Below are 16,497 nucleotides of genomic sequence, written 5' to 3' on the forward strand. Positions count from 1 at the left end.
TAGTACTCTGACAGGGTGATTTTATGTTTATAGTACTTCTGATTTTTATTACGAGATTGGTGTTAATAATGTAAATGATTTCGAGATAATATGAAGGCAAGGAAAAGATGCCTAAAATCAATGCTCTGGGTTAAATCCTTTTCTTCCACGTTGCACATGTAACCATGGTAAATAACATGTAACCATGGTAAATAACATGTAACCATGGTAAATAACATGTAACCATGGTAAATAACATGTAACCATGGTAAATAACATGTAACCATGGTAATAAATGTAAATAAGATAAAATAATCACCTCTATTAAAGCCCAGTATTGTTTTAAAGCACCATTTTCATCTCCAGAATTACCAAAATCTGAAGAAAATAAACCCACCACCTATATTTGGTAACAATTTCAACTTGTTCACATTATATTAATCCAACTATATATTTTATTCAAATCTCATAAACTTTAAACATACATTATATAAGATTTAGATAAAGAGCTAACCATTCTTGCTATAATAGCTCAAAAATAGATAATGTAACATGAATATATTGAAAATTCCATTCAAATTACTTTATTCTGAGCGAAGTTATCAATGTTTGTAATTTTGACAAGATGTGTGCATTGAGTGTTAATTATCGTAACCACGGTACTGGCTATTTGAGTCTTAGCCTACTTAAAATCGGACCTATCTGGTGGCATTGAGAGCTGATTATAGTCTTTTCATGTTAATAAATGTCTAATTAATAGTTTTCATAAAATTTAAGGCCTGCAATAGACAGATTTAGCTCTTGAATAATGTATGTTTAATATCCTTTTATTCAAATAGACTCACATTCATAGAGATTGTCCAAAGCCTTTTCTATGGTTTCTCTGAACAGTTCTAGTTGTTGTTCATGATCTAAAACAAAGGACAATAATAAAACCTATTAACTTTAGTAGTGAGAGAGAGAGCGAGCTAGTTCATTTTGGGACTAACACATGGTTCAATTTTATTTCAATAATTCGCGTGTGTGTAGGGGTCTTTAGAAGTGGGAGGAAACCGGAGGACCCGGACAAAACCCATGAGGTTAGACAAGCGACCCTACTCCTTGTCACGTGTACAACTGGAGAATTGAAACCATGCCAGTTGACTCAATGACAGACCTTATGATACACTGCACACATGGTAACCATTCGGCCATCCAACCCCCCTAGTAAAGACCTTTAATTAATATTCAGGCCTAATGTGCATGTATATTTCAATCAATAAATATATATATTTGAATGGCTGTTTGCGGTTACAAGTATAATAGGGCTGCCATGAGGCTGAGATTTGCAACATAATGGCAACTTGAGTTAGGGAATGACCAATACAAATTGGGTATCATGTAGTTTCTGTATTTATTGTTTAATTTCAAACTATTGTAGGCAATTTGTTGAAATTAGTTGAGTAGTTTAAAATGGTCTGTCTAGATTAGATAACAAGTGCCAGGCTTACAACTGTTTAGTTTCACAGAAATTCTACAGGTAAGCGTGGTCACAGGTACAAACAGGTAGATGAGTATTTACCTGTATCCCAGTTGATCTGTCTACGAAGATAATCACAATAACATGTCCAGATTGTACAATATTCACTGGCTTGTGTAAAACCACTTGATAAAGCCTTTTCTACTGTACCTATAAATATATATATATATATATCATCTCATGAGAGAGAGAGAGAGATGGGGTTTAACTAGGCCATCTCGGGACTTAACATTTGGTTTAATTTTATTTCAATAATTCGTTTGAGCGTAGGGGTCTTTAGCAGTGGGATTAAACCGGAGGACCTGGAGAAAACCCACGAGGTTGGACAGGCGACCCTAATCCTTGTCACGTACAACCAGGGAATCGAAACCCCGCCAGTTGACTCAATGACAGACTGTGCGCGCGATGTAGCACGCACATGCTAACCATTTGGCCATCCATCTCCCAAAGATAGAGAGAGAGAGGGTTAAGTCCACTGGAGAGTTGATTATAGTCTTGTCATGTTAATTAATGTCTAATTAATAATTTATATAACATTTAAGGCCTAAAGAAAGACCCGCAATAGGCAAATTTAGCTCTTGCGTAATGTTTATTTAATAAATTATAAAAGACACCTTGTCTTCTAGGAAGAATAAGGGAGACAATTTGGACTTGGAATTCAGAAGTTGAAGCTCCTTGGTAAGAACTTACTTTTTATTATTTCTGGAGATTCTTTATGTCTTTCTAAAGCTAGAATATAACTGTGCCATATTTGACTAGACCATGGACAGTTGCGGACACCTCTCTCGTACACCGGTAATATAACAGATTTAATCTTTAATTTACCGTCCTGTTAAATACAAATAAAACATTTTATACGAATTTGATCCGTGATAGCAAAATGAGTCGGAATTCGAAAGTCTTTTAAGATATGAACAGACCTGTTAAAATAGAGTCAAATTTGTTTTTAATTATACATCGTATAACGCGAAAGGTAAAAGTTTAGATTTGACAAATAAAGCAAACTAATTTTTCAAAAATATTTTTATCCTATTTCGGCAGTTATATGAGCAATATCGTTTTGAATTGATATGCAATGCGTATTTGATTCAGTTTAATGGTTCAGAAGATTAAACGTAAGTCCATTTCTATATTAAATCTAAAATCGGCTTAATACAAAACAGGTTATATATGATGTACAAGGGTGGGATTGAAATCAAGCCACTTGATTAAATGACGGACCTTATGATACAAAGCATACGGGGTAGACCACTCACCCACCTCCTCACCCACCTCCCCACCCTGATCACTCACCCACCTCCTCACCCTGATCAGTAGTGTAAGAAATATCACACACACTGTATATATTTCAAATACACATGAAGATTAAACGACAATCTCAATCCAAGAGATAAGTTTATCTCTGGTAAAACTTGCCGGCCATTATGAATGTCACATGATGTATCCTTCCATCGGTCACTTCACAAAGATCCAAGATGGCGGCTCAAACTCGTGTATCTTCAGAAATTTCACATATTTAGCCGAATCACTCACATCATGCGATAAAAATTGTTCCTGGTAAATCATTAAATTGACTGTTTTCGAATGAACTTTTGATGTCAAGACGTGGAAAATGTTCCAAGGATCATTAATATGTATCTCAAGCAACGAACCGATGCCTAATTGTCGAGACATTGACAGCATTTCATTCTAACAAATCCTGCCAATCAGTAGCCACTGAGGGCGGAGCTTAGGAACCGGTTTCACGCTGATTAATGTCCGGCGAGTTTTACCAGAGATACACGAAGGGTCAAGTTATCTCTAGGATTGAGATAGTTTATATCTTTGTATAATATATTACCAGATATTTAGTATATTGTAGCCATATTTCTGGAGATAAACAATTTTCTGTGATAGCTCGTTCATATATACACTGTATACGTGATGGATCACCCTCTTTTATTTCATGTTCTATATACGCCTGATATTCTTCCCATCTCGGGGCCGACGCTCTTAACTACAATATATAAAACTTACATTCATAACCATATTTAAATCAAACCAGCTAATAATACCGATCACAAATAATATCACACTGATCAGCTAATAATACTGGTATGCCCACCAGCAGTTAAAGTCGTCCATTGCTATCTCTACAATGATTGCCAGTAATTACTTTATGCCACAATCTAACCAAGCTCAAAACAAGGATTTAGCGCTTTATAAAGGGTTATATTATTATTATTATTGTACTTCGCATAACCACAGCAAAACATGCACTTTAAATTAGATTTACAGCAGTAATCTGATCAATTCATTGTCAGTCAGCTCTGGCCAGTGTGAACATAAACTAGGTCATTTGGGGACTAACATGATTCAATTTCATTTAAATGATTTACTTGAACTTAGGGGGCTTTAACAGAGGGAGGAAACCGGAGTACCCAGAGAAAACGTATGTGGTTGGACAGTCGACCTTACTCCTTGTCACCTACAAGCAGGGAATCGAAATCCACGGCACTTGACTCAATGACAGAATTTATGTTTTTATGCACACGCGTTAACCGTTAGACCTGAGCTTGGGATACTTACCAAGGCTGTCTCAAACGGTTTTAATTTTTCGAGAGTTTTAACAGCTGCATTATAACTGGCTTGAGTTGCGGCATCAATTTCATCACATAACCATTCCTTATATTCACTTAAAGTTTCACCCATATCTGTAAAAACATCAAAACTTTATAACTAATAGGGATCTTGTTAAAGCCTTAAAGTTTCATCCATATCTGTAAAAACATTAAAACTTTATAACTAAAGGATGTTTTAACATATAGAGGTAGGCAGCTTGTTAAGCCCTTTAATATGAACAAACTTAAGAACAGAGTTTTTAAAAATTCCATTCAGAACTTGAGCAAAAATGAAAATGGAAAGATAACTCTGCAAAACAAGTTCAAGATTTATACCCTTAGGCATATCTCAATCAATGCATACTAAACTTAGGCTGTCTACAGTTAGCTAAGCTTGAGAACAGACACTAAGGTAATTGACCGACATTTTAAGTCCTAAATCGATGATTTTAGTCGAAAAACACTAAGCATATTTGGAGAATTTTGTTGAGTATTTATTCTGCTTCCATTTAATAACTTTGAAAAAAGTATATTTATTCCTTGTGTGTATGACAGATTTGAAACGGAGTAGAAACGCATTACAAAACAGTATACTCATTTTTGGATATGGCGGCCATTTAGGACAGAGATCTATTCTCGAAGTATGACATAGATGGATCTCTGTGTGTAGAATAATCTCAATGTACATCGTGATTTCATAGTAAAACAATCTTTTATCAGAGTACTCATAGCTAGACAGGGAAATATCTCAATGTACATCGTGATTTCATAGTAAAAAAATCTTTTACAAAACAGTTATAATCATATCGCCTCCACTCTAATATTATATATCAAACTGAGTATGGCTAGTGCCTACCTAATAAGGGAATAGCCAGTTGTCTTTTAAACAATAAAGAAACTCGTTGATTCTGAGCACTGAAGGCTTCTTCTTGCTCTTGTGTTGCTACACTACCAGGCATTGGCTGAAAAAACAAGAAATGATGTATCACTACGCCGTAATATAATCAGATTCAGTAAAAGTGAAATCTATAGCAAAGAATTATATTTATTTATTTGTGAATGTAAGAAAGAATTGGGTGATAAATAAAATCTCCTACTCGTCTTTTTTGATATCAAAAAATATCAACCAACACTCGTCGATAAAGTAAAAAAAACAAGGCTCTCAACTTGTGTTGATATTTTTTGATATCAAAAAAGACTCATAGGAGATTCTCTATGTATATAGTTTATTATTCATTAAAGATGCATTATTTAAAATTTAAATCTACTTATTGCAAGTATTTTTTTCTGGTTTCAAATGTTATATAAATCATAAATTAGACATTTATTAACATGACAAATTTATTATCAACTCTCTAGACCATCTCATGGCCGAGATATTGTGTGGAGTAGTCTTTGCCATATCTTCAACTGCCATGTATCTAAAGCGCACGTTAGACCATTCGTACCCCAACACAATAAATGAAATGAAATGGGGTTTAACGTCCTACTGTTCTGCTCCTTAACTGGGCTAATGAAGACGGGCATACGCCATACAGTGTGCTATGAGGGAAATTTTGGACGGGCAGCGACGCTACAGCCTACTCTTATATCGAATTCCAACTGTCAAGGGATCTTTTACGTGCACGCCAATATTTACACGGGACCTCGGTTTTTCATCCCATTCGAACGACCAGACAGCTGTCCTTGCATCACTGACAAGGGGAAACCACACCGGAAAATCTGGATGAACTTTCTCGGCCAATGCAGGGATCGAACACCCGACCTCCAGGCTAGCGAGCCAGCGTCTTACCCACTTAGCCACATGATTCCCCCCCCCCCAACACGATAAAGATAGGTTCTTCGTCTCATGACCTTAAACACTGTGTATAAATTTAAAGTCAATCGGATATTAACTTTAGCCTCTAGAGCAGTGGTGGTCAAACATTTCGGTGAAGGGCCAAACACAAAGTTTCCAAACAAAGAGAAAAACCAAAGCATGTCAACACATTAAACAATAACGTAAAATGAAAGTAGACCCAAGTCATGTGATGTCAATGAGTGATGCTGCAAGCTATAAATAGACATACAAAGGTTATTGATCCTACAGAGAGTAACCCATGTTCAGAGTTTGGGCCAAACAATAATCAATTTCGATTTTTTAATTCATTTAGAGATAAGTTAATCATAAATTTTGAGATGCAGTGGAAGGGTCTGGCGGGCCGGATTGTGGTGTTGGGATCAGTTAATGGGGTGGAATCTCGATGTTGATAGATTACTTCACTATTTCATTAACGATTCCATCTTAGTTTCACCTCTCACCAGAAGGTCACAGGTCATTTATTTAACAAAGGGAAATAACTCATAATAAAAGGAATGAACAAAAGGGAATGAACTCCAATATTGTTGGAAAGAACTACATGTAATAGTAACTATATGATAGGATGACAAGGCTTCGTGGGCAGGATTTGGTCCGTGGCCCGTAGTTTGCCCACCACTGCTTTAGAGTTTCTGCAAGCAATTATGGACGACCGACCAATTGTGAACGACCGATCAATGTAAGTGTATAACAATACTCACCATTAATGTAGCTAAGACTGCGTTCTCCAATTCTCTGTAAGCTTCCCAGATCGTAGAACCTTGACTAACATGTAAACCCACAGCTGTAATTGCTCTTTCAAAAGTTTCTCTCGTTTTCCTCATTCCATCTTTTGACGACATTTCACCAATGGAAAACTGAGCAAATTCCAACCACAGTGGCACGGCTAATTGAAAAAAAAACCAGAAATAAAAGGGACAATAATGGTAGGCGAGAGCTAGAGGGTTTAACGTCCACTGGACACAAACTAAAGTCATTTCGGGACTAACATGGTTCAATTTTATCTAAATAATTTGTTTGTGCGTAGGGGTCTTAAGCGGTGGGGGGAAACCGGAGGACCCGGAGAAAACCCATGAGGCTGGACAGGCAAACCTACTGCTTTGGGGAAACTTAATGACAGACATTATGATACAACGCACATGATTATTTAAGATCTTTGTTATCACATTTTATTACAATCTTATTAAAATACAGATCTATATTACGTTTTTTTTATACTATAGATGGCCTACATTACTTGAAGATCTGACCAGTTGTACCGGGAGGTCAGGGGTGATACGAGTGGCTTTTGACTCTATGACATCAGACATTAGTTTAAACAATATTTGATTAATCAATCAACGTTGACATTTATAGGGGTTCACCCACAGTTTCGTGCAGAGCACGCCAAGAACCCGCCGTAACAGACCATTTCATTGGCTAATCCTTTACATCATCCAAACACGGGTAATATAACAGCTCTTCCAGATTCTAGTGTAGTACAGACAAATAAAATGAAATTTTGAACTATAAAAAATGAAACGAAATAGGATCTGTGTTTTAATCAGATTGGATTTATTATAGAAATGTAAGAATGTCTTGCTCTAAGTGTAAAATGCACATGAGCACATTTTTGTTACGTGGTAGTTGTGTAATAAAAAGTTGATTGATTATTTAGGATATTAATAAAGTTATTATACTGACATTGATAATCTTGAACAGCGAGGTTGAATAACTTGTGGATCTTTTCTCTATCTTCCGTCTCACCAGATAAACATTTCAACTCATCTTTTATCCAATCTAACCATAACTCTGTATCAAAAAAATAATATATCATATAGTTTAACAGTGAAGTCGAGGTCACAGGCAATCTAACCATAACTCTGTACGGTATTAAAATAATAATACACTATATAGTTAAAGGGGAAGACCAACGATTTTCAATAAGGTTTCCATAAATAATAAATATATATTTAGAAATAATCCCTCCTATAACATATGCAAAAAATAATTTGCAAGCGAGAAATTAATTTTTATTAATACCGGAAGTGACGTAGTTGGTTCGACACGCTCACTGGTCACTATAGTAAATATACAAATTTGAAGCAAGTTTAGCGCTGTATTTTGTGATCGTTTCGCCGTTTGGCAGAAAATCTGATGAAAGGTAATCTTTATTAGGATATTAAGAACAAGAACTTACGGTGTTTTGAAGGTATAATATACAACGCGTTTGTGTAAATTAAGTTTCTAAACTGGACACTGTGACACAATTTAAGCCACATGGCTAATTGTTTACATCACGTGATAGCTGGCACGTGACAGATATTAACCGAACACAAATTGGCGACCGATCCAGCTGGCAACCTGTTCGTTGGCAACCTATTCAGAATGAGAGCGCACCCCTTTAAAATGATTGTGCCAACTTTTACTAATAATATTTCGAAAGCTTATTTAATCAGCTTTCGGAATATATTTAGTTGGATGTCCAGAATTTTGTAAGATAATGCGAAATTACATCTCTATTCTGAGCTAAAGGAATGGATAAATGATAATATATTCTACTTTCATTTGATAGACGTTACGTTGGATTTTATTGGTTGATAAAAATAGATGAGTTTGGGCGACTGTTGAATTTATTCTGAATAGGTTGCCAACGAACAGGTTGCCAGCTGGATCGGTCGAATAGGTCGCTAGCCGAATAGGTCGCCAATTTGTGTTCGGTTAATATCTGTCACGTGCCAGCTATCATGTGATGTAAACAATTAGCCATGTGGCTTAAATTGTGTCACAGTGTCCAGTTTAGAAACTTAATTTACACAAACGCGTTGTATATTATACCTTCAAAACACCGTAAGTTCTTGTTCTTAATATCCTAATAAAGATTACCTTTCATCAGATTTTCTGCCAAACGATCACAAAATACAGCGCTAAACTTACTCCAAATTTGTATGTTTACTATAGTGACCAGTGAGCGTGTCGAACCAACTACGTCACTTCCGGTATTAATAAAAATTAATTTCTCGCTTACAAATTATTTTTTGCATATGTTATAGGAGGGGTTATTTCTAAATATATATTTATTATTTATGGAAACCTTATTGAAAATCGTTGGTCTTCCCCTTTAAACGGTGAAGTTAAGGTCACAGGCAATATCCAGGGGCGCATCATCATGTTCCTCAAGCAACGACTGCGAGTTTTACAACATTTAGACGTTGCTAGATTACTTTACAATTCCCGAACTTATAGCTACGTTATCTCTATTTACTGCACACACGTGACCAGTAGCGTCCAATCAGAGGTTGTGACACAAACATACTCAAATCAAATATAGCAACCTCCACGGAAACCTTGACATTGAACGAACCTTGAACTTTGCAACTCAATTATCGCAGGTATACATTTTACCTGGAAAGCGCGAGACTTGGTACATGTATTCGCGATGATCAAGAAATCTGATAGGTTCTCAAGCTGGGTGAATACCCAAATATGTAGGGTATTACAATGAAGCAAGATCAAGCCTTCTATTGAAGATGAGGTAAGTGGAGGTCACATTGCATAACATGTCTATTGTGGCAATCTAAATGAGGAAAATAAAATCTGTTGTAATAGTCGAACGATGAAGAAATTTTTTTTTAAACAGTTAAAGAGAATTTTTTTTGTATGTCATGTACTTTTTCTTCCTGGCTTTATACATCTGCTATTGTTTACTATTTATATGACTGATATTGTTTACTATTTACATGATCTAACATGATTATGGTGTCTAGTCTACTTTATAATTTACCTGGTGTTAAAGGAAATAATTTGCTCATATTCTCTCTGGCATTTCGTAGTTCGTCCAATTCTCCCAGTTTTTTCAGAAGTTTAATTAATTCTGTATGATTATCATATAGGTAAGGACTTTCTTTTATCTGAAATACATTAAGTTCATGTCATTATCTGGACTGTATTGATATCAACTCCTCCATACATTAACCCAAAACAACCTGTATTTTGCTCGAAACTGCACTTTATCATCAAATCTTTCTGTTGGGATCTTTGTGGTTATAAAGATTAAGAAAACTCACCGGAATGTTAAAAAAAATGTTATAGGCCAGGATGAAATTTTATGGATTTAATATTGAATCAGTGGGGAGAGAATTACAAGCCTGACTCCATAATCACTATGATGATGACAATAAGAGTTGTCTTTCTTGCTTTAGAGAATATTAATCCCTTACACATACAAAATGAAAGAAAATATGATAAAAATGTGTTGTTTTATTTAAAATACAGGTTGTTTTAGATAATCAGAGTTGTTGTGGGTAAATCTGACAGTCCCTCAGATGCCATGTTAAATTTCACTGTATTTAACATTCAAAAACCTTACTACATCATGGAACTATAACGACATATTTAAATTTACTATAACTTCTAATTAGTTATGCTTGGTGAAATACACCAGAAGTCTCAATTGAGTGGCGATCTCTAGCGCCTGGTTATTCCAGTATTCACCAACAGTATTTATTGAGCATGCTCTCGAGATAAGAATATGGTGCCACTGTTTGACATGACTTGTGGAATATGTCTAGTCTCGCTCTTCAAGTCCCTTGTTACAAATGGCGCTGAAAGGCATTATGATTATGGTACACGATTCGTGTACGTATACCAATGGTAAAATATTTAATTTGTCCTAATTAAATATTGGATATCAGAAGCCCATCTTTTCCTGGTAAGATCACAAAATCAATTTTGATTTAAATTGACAAATAATTCATGTTTTCAATGCCGAAGACTTTGGATCAATCAATGGATGACATTAAATTAGAGACTTGGATACCTTAATATAGAGTGAAGCTCTAAAACATCGCGCAAAGCGCGGTGCTTGAGCAAAGCTCTTTTCCAGTAACACACAGGAGCATAACTAAAACTGTCACAGACAGACTGTTGATTAAAAATTTTTTTATACAAACCAGATACACTGGGCAAACTGGCAATGCTCATGTCAACATACCAAATCTCGCCCAAGCGAGATCACGCGTCACATAGAAATATTTCTATGATTCTATTATGTGTCTAATCAATGACGTCACATAGGCTATTTTTGAAAATAAATCTCATAATTAAAATAAATCTCATAATTAATCATACAATTTAGATCTAAATTAAAATCAATTCGGAAAAACGAAATTATTTAACATTATTTGCATCACTTGAGAAACTTAATTATGAATATATGAAGCAAGGTTTTATATTTAACAATAATCACATCAGCTTCCGCTCTTACAAATCTCTGGCAATGCCTGAACATTACATATTTAAATTATAAATTACATCGATCTATACAGGTTACGAAACAGCTGGCATCCGATCTATCTATGAAGATAATCTAAGATTAACAGTTCTATTTTTCTTCTTTTTTACAAAGTTATTGACATCTTCATCGACTTGCCGTGCTCACAGTCACGACACAAGCGTCGGATTGACGATTGTAAGTTACAGGCCCGTTACCGGGTATTGAAAAAAATGTCAAAATTGATCAATAAAGCGGACCTTTTGTTTCAGTTGCCCAACAAGTTCAAGCTCTAATTCGTCATCATCACTGCTGTTTGATTCCTTGTCTTGGCTGTCATCATCCACAGACTCCATTTCTTCATCTATTTCATCAATATTTTGGAAATCATCCGCAGTTTTCTCAAAATCTTCCGCCATTTTGCATGCGTTGTACTTGCGTTGATTTTATTTTACAGAAGAGCTACAGTTGGGGGAGCATACACTGAAGGGATCCTTCATTAACCAAATTAAACACAAGTAAATGGGGTGGGAAAGCGGGAGGGGAGACGTGTCTGTATTTCCTACACTAAGCTAACCTGAAAGTCCCGTTTCGATCCCGGTGTTGGCCGAGGATGTACATAGAGATTTTCCGGCATTCCCCCGCCCCGGCCTCGGCCCTAAATGGTGTGGTGTAGGACGAAGGGCCTGGCAAAGACCACACCAGACTGCAGTTCCTTTGGCTTTAGAAACGGTCTAAAAATATTGAAAGACCAGCACAAATTCCTTTCTATTGGTATAAACTTGTAGATGACCTTTCCCTGTACATCATACTATAAAAATTCACCGAACACTCATCTAGGGTTTGGAAATTATCGACGTGCCAATTCGCCCGAAAAACTTCGTTTATATACGTCACACTTTTCTCCTTCCAGGCCTACCCGTATTTTTTTACCGTGAAAGTTCACCGTGGTTTTCCCTGATCAGTAGTGCAGGACAGAGGGCCTTGGACAACGTATACAGGTTCGGATGGGACGTAAAAAATCACTTGCAGTTGGAATTCGATATAAGAGTAGCGCCGCTGCCCGGGTACAGTTTCCCTCGCAGGACACAATGACATATGCCCGTCTTCATTAGCCTATTCGGACGTTAGACCCCATTTCATTTACCTTTAACTCAAACAAGTATATGTTATAAAGTAATTAACACCAGAAATGGAAAATAATTGTCCGCCATTTAAAACTCAAAACATTCGAGGGCGAGAGAAAGAGATAGATGGGACCAAGAGAAAAGCCACAAAACGAAATAGGGTCTATGTTTTAATCAGATTGAGCGAAATGCACGACTAATAATAGATTCATAAATAATGCATTGGAAACGGAACTTAGACGACGGTAACGACGGACGGTGTCCATTTCAATACCCATCCTTTAACGCTATCCTGCACGTGATAAAAATATTAAAAATATCCGATGTATAAATTCAAACTAATTCAATTGCGCAAGACGGCGTAGGAGAGCGGTGGGGAGGTCGGCTGTAAATTATTCTCACTGTTTAGATAACAGAGGTATTCGTTCCCACAAACTGTATAAATCACCCAATGGACGGATCACCATATCTATATATTTACATATCACAATCACATGGATCGCGTCTTCACCGACCATTCAGTGCAAGTCTTATCATTACATACACATTCCACAAACGGTTTACCTCAACCCAGGAATTATATCATTTCCAAATATGTCCCCGCACCAAATAAATCTACTTTTAATTAGCCAAGCAAACCTTTTTAAATTTAAAATCTGATTGAGTTTAATATTAAAGTATATCTGCACTCTATAACTTTAAAGCGTGGCTGAATAGTTAGATGAAGAAAGGATCAAGGCTTTTCCACTTATGAGCCCCCTATCCCCACAGCCCCCAACCCAACCTTCCCCCGCCCTCACGACTAGAGGAAGATGAAAGTTTGTTTTAAAGACAAATGATGAAAGCCGAGGATGATAACAGATGTTTAAGGCTAAGGTGCGTTTAAGAAACTACTTATGGTAGTGTCAAAAATATTGTACACCTTGAGCGGAGGGCCCCTAGATCTTGGGTCCCGGCTTCAGCCTGCCAAGTCTGTAATTTCCCAGTGATGTACTGAACTCCGCGATGAAATGAAATGGGTTTAACGTCCTACTGTTCTGCTCCTATACTGGGCTAATGAAGACGGCCTACTCTTATATCGAATTCCAACTGCCAAGGGATCTTTTACGTTTTACGGGTTTTCGTCCCATCCGAAGGACTAGATAGCTGTCCTTGTCAGGCCCCCCGTCCTGCATCACTGACAAGGGGAAACCACGTCGGAAAATCTGGATGTACTTTCTCGGCCAATGCAGGGATCGAACACCCGACCTCCAGGCTAGCGAGCCAGCGTCTTACCCACTTAGCCACGTGATCCCCCACACCGCGATGAACAACGGTTATAAAATAAAACGTTAATACTGGCACTGTCCGTTACGAATTGCGTGTCTTGACTTGTTGAAGTCAAAGGAGGCATGTCTTTTACTCAGTTTCATTCATAATCTTCAACATCTCTCAAACACGACTTATTTGTCATTTAAATCAACATTGATGGAGTTATCTTACCGTGAAAAGGCGGACTTCTGATATCCAATATTTAAGATAAAATGAACATGTTTAAATTGGCACACGAATCGTGTGTCAGAATGATTCCGAGCGACTCGATGAACGAGGCTAAACATACACCATAGGAGAATATTTTCGATGTAGACTGGAATAACCAGACGCCAAAGACTGCCATTCAATGTGGACTCTTCGCGTATGTCGCCGTGAACATAACTGATTAGAAATTACAGTATAAATAGAAATGATTGAATGTAAATCAGTTTATATACATTCATAGTAGTACATTATTATATGCTTTGCAACCCATTTATGTCCATTTGTAGATGCGAAAGAAGAGGGATTAACTCCTCTAAGAAAGGAAAATGAAATGGGGTTTAACGTCCTACTGTTCTGCTCCGACTTGGCTAATGAAGACGTGCATACCCACAGTGTGCTATGAAGGAAATTTTGCCCGGGCAGCGGAACTACGGCCTACTCTTATATCGAATTCCAACTGTCAAGGGATCTTTTATGTGCACGCCAATATGTACACGGGCCCTCGGTTGTTCATCCCATTCCAATGACTAGACAACTGTCCTTGTCAGGCCCTCCGTCCTGCACCACTGATAAGGGGAAACCACGCCGGAAAATCACGATGAACTTTCTCAGCCAATGCAGGGATCGAAAACGCGACTTCCGGGCTATAGAGCCAGCGTCTTAACCACATAGCCACCGTGACCCCCCCCCCCCCCCCAATTCCATATATACCAAAATTGCCATACTTTTATTGGAAATAACCACCCGATAAATAATTTTCTGGGAACGTAGCTTTAAGACATATACAGAATAGTAATACATTTAATTTTGTTTGATGCCGTTGAAGAGGATCTGTACACACTGTTTGATGACGTTCAAGAGGACCTGTACACATTGTTTGATGACGTTGAAGAGGATCTGTACACATTGTTTGATGACGTTGAGTAGGATCTGTACACATTGTTTGATTTTTCTCGTATTTGACATTTGTCTCCCTGCAATAAATAAAACAAAATACCAATAAACAGTTAGATCTGTTTGATATGAGGATAATTTGTTAATATGGTTTCTGGAATGTTCCCTGTATTAACATTGGTGTAATCTTGTATATAAATTACAACCTCGAAATATTTATTATAATACCATGATAGTGTAAATAAATAACATGGAATGGGTGTTGTCGTAAGTCAGGCCTAAATATTAAGATCGACTGCAGATTTCAAAAAGGTCGCGAGATGTAAACAGGGTTAGGGCATGTGATTGTTGTTGAAATTGTTAGTTTGGGTTAGGGGTAAGTCTAGGGTTGGGGTTAGCCCTAGCCCTGTTTACATTCCGTGACCGTTGACCAAATCTGCAGTTGGCCGTAATATTTAGACCTTACCGGTTGTTGACACCCTACTTTTCTACAATAAACGGAGTATAAAAAAACGGACATACGTTATCCATATGCTATGAGGGCAATTTTGCCCTGGCAGCGGCGCTACGACCTATTCTTCTTTCGAATTCTGTCAAATGTTCTTTTACGTGCACGTCAATGTATACACGGGACCTTGGATTGCCGAACGATTTTGAGGGCGATTTTTCACGACCAGCAGCGTTTGCGCATGCTCTTCATCGAGTTCTATCTGTCAAGAATGGGTTTACTTGCACGCCAACGTACACATGGGACCTGGGGTTTTCCAACCACCTTAACCACTAGACACTCGATCCTTGCTGGGTTCCCTGTCTTGCACCCCTGACAAAGGGAAACCCAGGCTAGAAAATACCGAAGAACTTAAATCGATGATCTCTACTACATGAGGATCTGACCAGTTGTAGTGGGAGGTCGCGTCAGGGATCATACGAGTGACTTTTGACCCTATGACCTCAGAGTTTTGATTAACCAACCAGCGTTTCTAGTAGGATACCCACAGTACCGTGCATCGCACCCCAAGAACTCTCTGTAACAGACCGTTTCATTGACTAATCTCTCATATCAACCAAAACGCGGGTCAGAGAACAACTCTTCCAGATTCTAGTGTAGTGAAGACAAGTAAAACGAAATTTTGAACTATAAAAAAACGAAACGAAATAGGATCTGTGTTTTAATCAGATTGAGCAAAATGCACATTCAATGTTTAAAGAATGTCATTTCGAATACAAGATCGAAATGTCCGGAATTCGGTTATTTCTACTTCACAGGCGCCGCTCTAGCAATTCTATCAAGTCATAGCTTTTTGATCAAAACTGAATGTCCCCAGTTATTAACATTTTAAGGTCGTGACCCCCAATCTAAACTGCATTCAATTCTTATATCACAAAACACTTTTCGAGAAAGATATATTTATGACTGTGTATATAGACCCAAGGAGTGCTTCTGACGTATTAATTTAAAATCTATTTATTGTGTAACCAGAACATGAAAGGTCCACAATCGTTTTGTCGTTAGAACTCAGATCATCCTTTACCATGTCTTACCTGATCTTATTGTTATTGACTGTACTATATGTTTCAGCAGGTAAGCATTAACACCTGTTCTTATTGTTATTGGTTGTACTATATGTTTCAACAGGTAAGCACTAATGATATATGATAGATTATTTCTAGTGAAACGAAATGGGGTTTAACGTCCTACTAGTCTGCTCCTATACTGGGTTAATAAAGACAGGCATACGCCATACAGTGTG

The 16,497-nt window shown here is 37.2% G+C and overlaps 1 protein-coding gene across 1 annotated transcript; it reads right to left on the reverse strand.

The window, feature by feature from the left end:
- Positions 1 to 4,231: 4,231 nt before the first annotated feature.
- On the reverse strand, positions 4,232 to 11,644 carry LOC126817850 (squamous cell carcinoma antigen recognized by T-cells 3). Its single transcript, XM_056100145.1, has 6 exons — positions 11,468 to 11,644; positions 9,720 to 9,846; positions 7,640 to 7,747; positions 6,658 to 6,842; positions 4,955 to 5,060; positions 4,232 to 4,257 (listed from the first exon to the last, which is right to left on the reverse strand). The coding sequence occupies exons 1-6, from the start codon at positions 11,624 to 11,626 to the stop codon at positions 4,232 to 4,234; spliced, it is 711 nt and encodes a 236-aa protein (XP_055956120.1). The 5' UTR covers positions 11,627 to 11,644.
- Positions 11,645 to 16,497: the final 4,853 nt, after the last annotated feature.

The sequence above is a fragment of the Patella vulgata genome, chromosome 4, assembly GCF_932274485.2.
Source record: "Patella vulgata chromosome 4, xgPatVulg1.2, whole genome shotgun sequence".
Taxonomy (NCBI): Eukaryota; Metazoa; Mollusca; class Gastropoda; family Patellidae; genus Patella; species Patella vulgata.

Excerpts from the sequence above, each read along its gene's own strand:
- LOC126817850 (XM_056100145.1), bottom strand. The coding sequence starts at position 11,626 with ATGGCGGAAGATTTTGAGAAAACTGCGGATGATTTCCAAAATATTGAT. Across the intron at positions 9,847-11,467 it reads TTGGGCAACTGAAACAAAAG|ATAAAAGAAAGTCCTTACCT; the intron begins GTCCGCTTTATT and ends AATGTATTTCAG. Across the intron at positions 7,748-9,719 it reads ATTATTTCCTTTAACACCAG|AGTTATGGTTAGATTGGATA; the intron begins GTAAATTATAAA and ends TTTTTGATACAG.